This window comes from Photinus pyralis, unplaced genomic scaffold (genome assembly GCF_008802855.1).
Source record: "Photinus pyralis isolate 1611_PpyrPB1 unplaced genomic scaffold, Ppyr1.3 Ppyr1.4_unclustered_Scaffold5126, whole genome shotgun sequence".
NCBI classification, from domain to species: Eukaryota; Metazoa; Arthropoda; class Insecta; order Coleoptera; family Lampyridae; genus Photinus; species Photinus pyralis.
In genome coordinates, this window is record NW_022171717.1 from 1 (window position 1) to 11,306 (window position 11,306).

Here is an 11,306-nt window from a genome sequence, read left to right on the forward strand (position 1 = left end):
ATACCGCAGCTCCACTTAATGTTTGCGAGCTCGAGGCTGATAGCGATATATTAATTTGGAGCTTCCTTCACCGGCAGGTACAAAGTTAAATTCCACCACGGTAGGCGGCAACTGAATTACTTCTTCTTGCACAATGGCGACTCTCTGCCGATGTCCATCAATTACAGGCACACTTTCTAACACAATGTCGACAAAAGCTTCTACATCTTCCATGTCTTGAAACAAGTGCAATTATAAACAAAATCATAATATTACGTAATCGTTAAATAGTAAAATGGACATTTAGCTGCGTATATTCTAGAAGAGGAACAAGTTACCGAATTATCGATCTACCTTGTATAGCTTTAGTTAAATTATTATTGGGTAGATACACCTCTTTCCATGACCACCCAGGAGGCAATAAATTCACACTAGAAATAATGCAATTTATTGGAGATGTTTACGGTCTCGTTATAGGATTCCCCATTAGATATTTCTCTACACAGGGTGTATAAAAAATAACTAATAGGCCTACCTTTTTAATAGTACTGCTTGCGCATAAGTAGTAACCCGTTAGCAAAGGATAAGGTGTATAACAGAGTTGAACCTTAACATTTTATTAATGAAATCTTAAATTTATACAAGAATTTACTATTTTTAGCTTTATACAGGGGTAGTTTGCTAATAACCTTTAGTCTAAGAATATTCCTAAAATAATATCCTAATTTGTATACAAATTTCCTAGGATTTTGACAATTTGTAACTAATTCATCAAAAATCACAACCTTAATCAACTTCCATCTGTTCAACATCTTGAGGCTTATTGATAGCATAATGGCCCCACGGTAGAGTGTTAAATGAGTCAGGAATCAGGTATCTCTTATCATCCTCAGGACTTAGAGCAATTTTCGACTGCGTTATGGAATAAACTTGATGTTTATCCGTACGAATCAAATTTTGAGATGTAGTTTTGCGCTTATAGGTCTCCAGACACTCCACATAATCATCAAAGGTAATTTTAGTTTCTACTACACTTTTCTTTATCCCCTTTGCCTTCTTAGTCAAACCATAATTTTTAATAATCGTAGCAATTTCATCCTCATCATACTCCTCCGCTTCCAATTTCTGTTGTAGTTTTATTAAATCGTCCTTAGTGGATAATACTTTAGTGGTGTACAGTTTCGATCGTAATCCTACATAATCGGTCATTATCTGTCCATTATTTTCATCTTTCATCATGCCCAACACTTTCTTATTTACAAGGGGTATGCCATATGGGTTATTGGGGTCATAATCGCTAGTATCGTAATATTTAAAACAGTCGTTTTTTATCGCCATATAAGGATCTTGTTCACGAATTTCATAAATTAAGCTGTCCGTATCTGTGTAAAGAACTGTGCAGTTATCTCCAAATCTATCCATCATGTAGTCATAATGGAAGCTGTAGATGGTCGTCTTGGCTAGATCAAGAATGGCTTGACCTACGTATATAGGCTTATTTAAATAGACTTCAAGCTTATTCAATTCTACAGCTACCAAGTTTTCGTTAAAAATGGCGCAAGATTTAAATTCCGGTTTCGCAATGTATGATTCTGCGCCGTAACGTCCTTTCCATTGGGATAGTAATTTGATATTAACCCGTTTTCTGACATTTTCCATAGTCTTCCCAAAGACCGCGTTATTCATCAACTTAAACAAGTTCTTCTCAAATTCATTCTTGGCTTTTTTTCTTAGTTCTGTATTAAGGTCAATGTAGGACTTTAGCCAAGGGGACTGTTTAAATTTGAGTACCCTATGTACTTTTGTGAGAACTAACCCATGCTCTAATGCTTGTTTTAAGGCGCGATAGTGGATGACGTATTAATTTTTCTTTATTGTCCAAAGTCGCCATGAGTTTTGAAGGAGGATCTTTAGTAGTAATAGGTGGCTTTAAAGTTTTCGGGTTAATATGTATAGGACAGTACGGTAAAGCAGCGTGTCCTTGATGTAAATCCTTTGGGTATGTTAAATCAACTTCTAAAATATAACCTTCGTCTGCATCATCCGGAATCGTAGCGATATCGATGTTGGAGTCTACCCATTCAAAGCCTCCATATGGAAGATATTGACTCATACTCCATCCATACTGGTTATTGATGTCGTTGTACATTAGATAGACATCCGGTTTCGTTGAATCATATTTGAGCATATATTTGTTGTTTGCATGAGCTCTTCTTTTACAGCAGACTTGACTTAGCCCTCCACGAATACCCCGTTCGACAAAGAGAAACATATCCTGATCGGTAAGGAGTTCCAGCTCTTGTTGCGTGTATTTCAACATGGCATCCCAAGTAAAGCCTGGTAGTGTAAAATAGTGGGCCGGATCTAAATCATAAGTGCTAATACAGCTTGATCTAAACTGTTCAAAGACATCTGCAAGGAGTAGAATATCAGTCTTCATGTATAAGTCAACATATTGACCCAAGTTGCTGCAGTTAAATTTGGTCCACACCTCTTGAGCTCTACGGTACATTCTTCGAGGACAGGGCTTATCTTCTAGCTTATTGTAAAATGTCTTGAGGAGGCAGACTAGGCTCATCGAAACGGTCGAACGAGTCGAAATAATCATACGGCATAATACCCTTTTTAGTTAAAATATCAAATTGATCTTCAGGTAGTGTAGAGAATTGTGACTTTAGATTAGGAAAGTTCGTTAGAGCTGATGATAATTTATCTAACGATGATGCCATAAACCGGAAGCTGTCTATAAATCTAAAGCATATGCGTGACTCGTTGATGTGTTTGGTAAAAGAAATATATTGCTCCTTGGTTATAGGGAGCAAGTCGATCTTGCCGTCCATTCTAGTGGCAATATCTGTTACAACAAAGTGTGCATCATATCCACTCAAGTTGTGGAACACCACCGGAATTGTATGAGTGTCCTGGTAGTTGACGTTGTATCCCTCACATGACGCTCCGCGGAAGTTGTTCTCCGGGATAAGGTGATTGTGATCTGGAACTTTCTTTTGACCAGATTTAAATGACTGTTCAAAAATATGGCAGTGCGTTGCTGCTTGAAATTCAAGTTCCTGCTGTGGTGTCATATGCATCTTGTAGGGGCAAAGAAACACCGTAGAGACATCTTCCGCAAGCTTATTCATCTCGTCAGCAAACCATCGCATACAGTCTCCACCGCGGTAGCTGTTGTAGAACGAAAGAGATTCATCGTATGAGCACTTGAAGTAGTATCCCACAGCTGCTGGAATATGTTGTTACTAATTTTGTCTATTTTTTAACCTAAAGTGCCTGGGCTATAAACAATCCAAATTATGTTCGGTAGGTCTTCGTCCTTATGCAAATTATAATGCATGTCCTTATACATTCCTCCCCCGATATATTTTGAATTTGAGGGGGTAAAAACCCTCTTATGATGACCACGTACGCCTAGAAATATCCGAATATGAATATTGAAAAATGCGTGTGTGTATAACTTACATTCGGATAGCGCTCCTCGATACATTTTACGAGTTCTTGTTCTGCAACTTAAAGTATAATGGAATATAATTGATAGGAATATGTTGATTACCTTTAGGGGTTTGATCTCTTGCAAAAACTAAACTTGATTCTATATCTACAAAAGCAATAAACTTTAGGCCATTATATGCGAAATACGGTACTTACCACTCATAATTTCTAAGTACAACTGCTAAAATGATAGAAACATCAGGATGGTATTGCGGTTTCAGATTATCACTATTTTGTAGCATTAAATGATAAAAATTCTCAATGCGGTATGGAACATCCGCAAATAAAAAAAACACATGATAAAAAATTACATACTTTATTGTAACGTGATGAAAAATGTCGGGTACAAAACGCTGTTACGAGTGCCAAAAGCATTTTTGTTTTTGTAAAAAATCTATTGAAATGCATCCTATAAGAAACAATAGTGATGATTTGTTATGTTATGAAGAATTAGCACCATCGCCACTTCCGAAAATGGTAAAATATAGAAAAACAGGTAAGCCAATATTATCAATTCATGAATATCAGGAAATACATTAACCAATTACCACAGACGATGCTGATAAAAGTTATTTTTCAGGAGAAAATTCTAGCATAAATAACAAGGAATCTTCATCTTTAGAGGTAGTTAATAACTAGACAACAAATTGGTAAGTAATTCTTATATAAGTAACATTACTAAATTAATTTGTGAAATATTAATAGACAAAAGAAATACTTTATAATAAAATCAAATGACATGGATCAGCTCTTAAAGGAATTAACTTCATTGGGAAAATGTGAATTTAAACCAATTTTAAAAATTAAGAATATGATAATTGGTAAAAAATACAAGCTATATAGTATTAAAGCAGTCCAAACTACTAAATTTGGTAGAAAAATTGTAGTTGAAACAGAAGATAACAGTGTTTTTCTACCCGAGCGTTATTCAAGATCGTTTTCAAACGAAAAAATCACGGAATTTGCAGCATCTATTCGGAAAATCGCTTTAGTTTTTGAAGGTGAAGTCGATGTGGGGAAACCGAATAAGTTGTTGCAAATATCTTTTACTGACGCATAGCAACAATAGGTATGTATGCTTCTTATTATGTTATTAAATAATAAATATTTTAAATTTTAGCAATATGCATCCACATTCAAATTATGAATGGGTTGATTACATGAATCACGATTTTGAAATAATGGTTGCTTCAGTTACTTTTAGTGCGGGACGCTATTTAGTTTCTATTAATAATATACTTAGTGACTTATGTTATAAGCGAAAGGAGATCAAAGTGCCTTCTCTCTACAATTTAACACAAAAAGCAATAATAAATAATAATTTGCCATGTAAGTCTTTACCAGATATTTTACTAAATCACATAGAGATACTTAAATGCAAGCATAAAGCACTTAAAACCAAAACTGATATCTTTAAAGAGAAGGTTCTGAGTCTTCATAAATGTTATCTTAAATTTAGAAGAAAATCTAGGGAATTTAATAACATATATTGTTATATTCAAGATATGTATGCAGATTTTGAGGCCGAAGATGAAAGATTAGTTTTGTCAAAAGCACTTGAAGCAAGTTGTAAGTATAACAATATATTTGTTTTAGCTGAGGAGCTTATATATTTCGATGTAAGGTATGAAATAGAATTACAGGAAATTATACAGGAATGTTCCATATTGATTGATTAACTGTTATGACATGACATTGTAAAATTACATTCGTAATAAAACTTAGTTGTTATTCACGTACTTTTGTAACATACGTCACGTGCGCGCGTGACGTAGTGATGAAGGCAGCACGATCTGCATTTAAGTAGCGCCTCATTGCCGTATTTTTATTTGATTGTGCATTCCACCGATTACCAGGTGCTCCTTTGAAAATTCTTCTCTCCAGTTATTTTACAATCTTGTTTTTAGTGAAAATGTCTTTGGTAAAGAATATCGAGTTGACCGTTAAAATGGTTGAAAATTTTCATAAAAATTACACATCTTCGGATGACTCTAAAGTGGGAAAATTCATTGATATAATCGATTTAAACAACAAACAAATAAAATCCATGTTAGGAAGTACCCTAATTCTTTTAATTTTAATTCTTTTAATTAGGTTTAAGTTTTTATATATATATATATATATATATATATATATATAAAATCAAAACATGTTTTACCTTTCGATGTCCAGGAAAAATACAGTAAAATTTTTACATTTAGGCATATCTTAATTGTACACAAAATTGCGCCAAGCTTTCTTATCTCCTGCAAGTTGTTTAGCTTCCGTCCATGTCAGTCCTCTTCTACTTAGTATCTCGCCAATTACTTCGTCCCAAGTTTTTTTTGGTCTGCCTCTTCGTCTTCGTCCATGCGTCTTCGCTTCCCAAATCTGTTTGACCGGTCTTTGACTGTTGCTTCTTTGTAAATGACCCCACCAGCTTAGTTGTTTGTTTTCAATAAATTCCAAAATAGATTTTACTTCCAGTTCCTCGCGAACTTCAGTGTTGCGGACTCTGTCACATCTTGTTATTCCTTTTACTGCTCGCAGATACTTCATTTCCATGGCCTGGATTTTACTTTTGTCACGCTTGTTTAGTATCCAGCTTTCACACCCATAAGTGAGTATGGGTCTAAAAATGACCTTAAAAACGTTCGTCTTAGCCGTTCTTGATACTTCACGTTTCCTAACGATTGTGTTTTTAATTGTGTGGTACACCTTTGAAGCACTTAATAGTCTCTCATTTATTTCGATGTCTTGTCTGCCATTTTCTTCTATTGTAATTCCCAGGTATCTGTATTGTTTCACTTGTTCAATTTCGTCTTCCTCGATGTGTACGTTCATTTGCGTCTGTACATTTGTGATAGCCATTACCTTTGTTTTATTTTTATTGATTTGCATTTGGTATTGTTGTAACACTTCGTGCCATATCCCTAGATTCTCTTTTAAATCCGTTTCACTTCCAGCAATAAGCACAATATCGTCAGCAAACAGGCATTCCGAGATTTGCACTCTCTGTAGGTATCTGTATCCAATACTTAGCGTTCTTTTGGTTTTTAGCGCATTTTTGCAAATTTATTTGTAAAAAGTAGCTTTTAATCTCACTTTGGCTGGCTGGCTGGTCGGCTGGCTGGCAGCAAATGTGGGCGCGTAGAAGAACTCTTATAGAAAGGCAACTGGTGTACGTGTATCTACAAGGCCGTGTAATTTGTAAACCTTGGGGACAGGGCTACATGATGTGGGGTTGGCGACATCTGGGCGTCGTCCTCGAGCGTAGTATACTACCGTGAAGGTTTTTCAGTTTTTTCCTATCTTCTACTACAGTTTTGGTCCGATTCTTTTCAAATTGGTGTCGTCGGAAAGATGTTGTAAACGCGCACAACTCCTGCGTGCCGGAATTTTGTTTTTTGGCCTAGGGGCCAAATTAACGACCTTTTGCATGGCGCGCGCGCGCGCGTCTTCGAGAGGTAGTCAACTTCGGGCACCTTTTACCTTCCGTTGCGAATTCTGTCACGCGTTTTAACGTTTCGTAAATCTCGAATGGCTGTCTCTCTTTCTCGTGTCGCCAATAGAAGCTCGAGTAATGAGAAGTGCCCCCCAAAAATTAAGTACTATCTTGTGGAAGGTTTTTAGCGAGATCCACCAAAATGTGGGTGTAATATAAGCATGCACCGAAAAAGGAAATGTGGTAGCCTCCAACAAGATCTAACTGATGGTGGAGAAAAATCTTCAAACGCGAATTGCGGGTGAACGGGACGTCGGATGTGGGTACCGTCAAAGGGAATGTGGTATACTTCGACAAAATCTTTTATTCACGGTTGAGTCAAAAGTGGCTAATAGAATACTGATCTGCCACACAAAAATGCGCTGAAGTCCCTTCGATCTCACACGAGGACTTTGATAATTTTTTCGTTACATTTGGATACTATTTCATCCATATATGTATATTATAAAGAGTAGAGGACTCAGCACTCCTCCTTGTCGGAGACCCTCTTTTACTGCAAACGGTTCGGATTTTTTGTTTTTGCTTATTACACAGTTAATGTCGTTGCAGTAAATGCTCTCGATTTTTCTTATCAGATCAACACTTGTTCCTCTTTGTCGTAAGATGTCCCACACTTTTGACCTCGGTGTACGGTCGAACGCTTTTTCCAAATCAACGTATGCTAAATATACATTTTGGTTTATTTGAGTTGATCTGTTGATTATTTGATTTATACTGAAGACATGATCTTGAACGCTTCTACCTTTTCGAAACGCGCTTTGGGCTTCATTTAAGGTTGGCTCTATAACTTTTCTTAGACGTTCTTCTAAGATATGTTCGTACACCTTTAGCGCATTACTTAATAGAGATATTCCTCGATAATTATTGCAGTCTTTTGCATTTCCTTTCTTGAATATTGGTACTAACAAGGCTACTTCCCAATCCTTCGGTATAGTTTCATGAGAACTTGCCTTGTTCATTATTGTAAGTAATATTTCCATCCCTTTTGGCCCTAAGTTTTTGAGCATTTCTGCTGTGATACCGTTCCCTACTTTTAGCTTTTTAATTGCGTTTACCAGTTCATCTAAAGTACCTAATTTCCTCTTCCATATTTTCATTTCTTCCTTCGTATTTTAATACTTCTCTTTCGTAAATTTGTTCTCCTTTTAGTACTTCCATAAAATACTCTCTCCATCTGTTCATTATCGCCTTTTAATCTGTTATCACTTCTCCGTTTGTACTTGTTAAAGATGTAGTCATCTCGGTTTTTCCTTAGTGTTTTTATCACTTTAAAGAACAGTTTTTGATTTCCTTTACTGTTTTCTTCCAGTTTTCGTCCAAAATCTTCCCATGATTTTTTCTTTGCTTGTAACACCAAGTTTTTTACAGCGCCTCGTTGGTGTTTATATTCCTCATATTTGTCTGGTGTTCTCGATTTAATATATTGTTGCCACTTTTTCTTTACCTCTAGCTTGATCTTTTCACTCCACCATGCAGTTTTCTTCTTGCCATCGTGCATTTTTGAAATTCCACATGTCTTTCTTGCCGTGTCCAGTACAACTACTTTAAAAGAAGTCCACAACTTTTCCAAATTTTCTTCTTGTTCCCAGCTTTCTAATTTTTGGTCCAACGTTTGGGTAAACTCCTTAGCCACATCCTTATTTCTTAATTTATAGGCTTTAATAGTTTCTGTATACATTGTTTCGGTTTTTTGTTGTTTGCTGTGTCTAGCGGAGATATTTTCATTTTTTATTGTAGCTATCAATAAATAGTGATCACTGCCTATTTCTGCCTTTCTTGAAACTTTTACATCTTTTATATTTTTTCTGTTTGTTGTTTCTGTAAGTACATAGTCAATAATAGATTTTTCTTGTCTTGAATGTTGTTCTCGTGTGTATTTATGTATATCTTTGTGCTCATAAAAAGAATTTGTGATAATGAGGTTATTTGTGAGGCAAAAGTCCAGCATTCTGTTGCCGTTACTATTTCGAGCATCTTCCCCATGGCTTCCTAAAATTGCTTTATATGTTGCATCTCTTCTTCCAACTCTGCAATTAAAGTCCCCTGCAATGTATACTTGTCCTTTCGCTGTTTCGGTTGTTCTTTCTAGGGCGTCCCAAAAGATGTCCTTTCTTTCCACTTTTTCGTCTTCATTTGGACCGTATACCCCTATTATTGTAGTTTTGGTGCCTTCCAATCCAATTAGTTCTACTTGTATTGTTCTTTCAGAAATTGATTTCCAGTCGTATACTTTTTCTACATGTTTCTCGTGAATGAGACAACCGACTCCGCCTGCCGCTCTTTCATTTAAATCCACTCCACTGTATATGAATAAATGATTGTTATCCATTTTCGTAGTACCTCGTCCCTTCTTTTTCGTTTCAGATATGACCAAGATATCCAGCTGCGCTTTTTCGAATTCCTGCACTAGTTCATTCTCCTTGCCGTTCATACTCCTTGTATTCCACACACCTAGTTTCCAAGTTCTGACTTTATTTCGTAAACCTTTTATCCGTTTTTCCATTTCATTTCCATTGTCCATGGCCGATGTCGTCATCATTGGTGCATAGGTAACGGTTAGTTTTTTGGTAAGTTACACATGCTCGTTGCTCTCTTGGATGTGGTTTTTTCATCTTGAGGCGATCTCTGACTTACAGTCCTCCCTTTCTTTGCCATGTCGTGCCCTTGATTTTCATTTTCATGCTCTTCTGTTAAATCATCTACTCCAAAGACGTCACCATTAACAACCAGTTTATCGTAATTCAAAAACGCACGGTGTCGTGTCTCTCTGGCCGCTTTCATGTGGGGAAGTAGTATCTTTCTCTGTTCCAGTACGTGTTTCGGAAAGTCCTCTGTAATATATATTTCCGAACCTCGAAATTTTTTTGCCGTTTTTAAAATTTCTAATTTCAGGGAAAAATTTTTCACTTTTACAAAAATCGGTCTCGTTCGATTTAATGGTTTTCCATTCCAATTCGATATATTTCTCCAAACTCAGATTCGATGTCAACATTTACTCCAATGTCTAGCAACATATTCGCCATTTTTTCTTTCAGCTGTTGGTCGGTCTCGTTTTGAGTTTCTTTCATGCCTTGGACTATCACATTTTTTCTTCTCATTTCTTTTTCCAAAAAATTCAATCTATTGTTTTGCGTAACGACCGTCGTCTTTAGTTTTTCGTTTTCACGTTTTAAGATGGAATTTTCGTTACAAAGTTCCTTAATTTGTTTTTGACAGTCGTCAAGTTTATTTTCAATCCGCTCAGATCTTTGGTTGATGTGTTCTAGCTGTTGTTTAATTTGTGTCAATATGTCTTCCATTTTGATTTCCGTGTAGCAATGAAAACCTTTTTGGATTTCTTTGTGGTGTATGCCACACGCGCTGAGGGAGTGTAATGTTAGTTGCCTATGCAGTCGGAGCGCAAAACGTGCTTCTCAGGTCGACCCTTCGGGAAAAACACGTTTATCTCTTTCCGCGATAGCAACAAAACGTTTATTTACACAAAATAACCGATGCTTACTACAAAAAATTTGTTGGTCTCTGTTTTCACTGCCTAATAATTTTTAATCTATTTCCACTCCTACCTTTTATGTATCTTTGTGAAAGCAAAAAAAACGCATTCAGCTGCTCGTCAAGGCCCAAAATTTGAACGTATTCACGGAGCATCTATAAACACGTTTATACACTTTCACCTCACTCTATCTTCCCTTAATTTATTAATACGCGCGCGAAATCACAAAGTTTTTTATGTAAATGATCTAAAGGAGGTCCTCCGAAACGAGAAGGACGCAAACGAGGAGGGCGACAAGGACGTGGACGAGGGGGACAGCGTGGCGAAGGTAGAGGATGACGACATGGACAAAGAGGTAGACGAAGACAAGACGGACGACGTGGGCGAGGAGAAGTAAGGTAAGATTTTAAAAAAACTAAATTTGTAACGGACACCTACAACCCCTAAAACACCGCAACCCACATGACATCCTAACAATGATACCCGCGCACGCACCCTTACTTAACCACGCGCGCCCCAACCAGTTCTCTAAGTATCCGCCGAGATAGCGCAAGCCGCAACCCTCACACGCAGCATCTCAGCGGACTATATTAAAGAATCCTCCCGCGCTCCGTAAGAGCTACCCTCATAAACCACACAAGAGGAAACAAGACGCCATGAACCAAGAACAACCAGCAAGCAGTAGAAGCCAATGGCTAGAGCTGTTAGAGGAAGGGCTCACAGCCCAGATCGACAAATTGCGGGGCGTAAGAGCTACTGACAAGGCTCCTCCCAAGATTAACACTACGACCAGAACAGTTCGGGTTTAGAGCAACACTCCAAATAGTCAGGCTTATAGACCATGTAGCG

The 11,306-nt window shown here is 37.0% G+C and overlaps 2 protein-coding genes across 2 annotated transcripts; both read right to left on the reverse strand.

The window, feature by feature from the left end:
* Nucleotides 1–554: 554 nt before the first annotated feature.
* LOC116182394 lies at nucleotides 555–1,720 on the reverse strand. Its single transcript, XM_031502930.1, has one exon. It carries the CDS (start codon nucleotides 1,663–1,665, stop codon nucleotides 766–768), a length of 900 nt encoding a protein of 299 aa, XP_031358790.1. The 5' UTR covers nucleotides 1,666–1,720; the 3' UTR covers nucleotides 555–765.
* Nucleotides 1,721–8,060: 6,340 nt separating this feature from the next.
* Nucleotides 8,061–9,503, reverse strand: LOC116182395 (craniofacial development protein 2-like). Its single transcript, XM_031502931.1, has one exon. The coding sequence runs from the start codon at nucleotides 9,501–9,503 to the stop codon at nucleotides 8,061–8,063; it is 1,443 nt and encodes a 480-aa protein (XP_031358791.1).
* Between the last annotated feature and the right edge of the window lie 1,803 nt (nucleotides 9,504–11,306).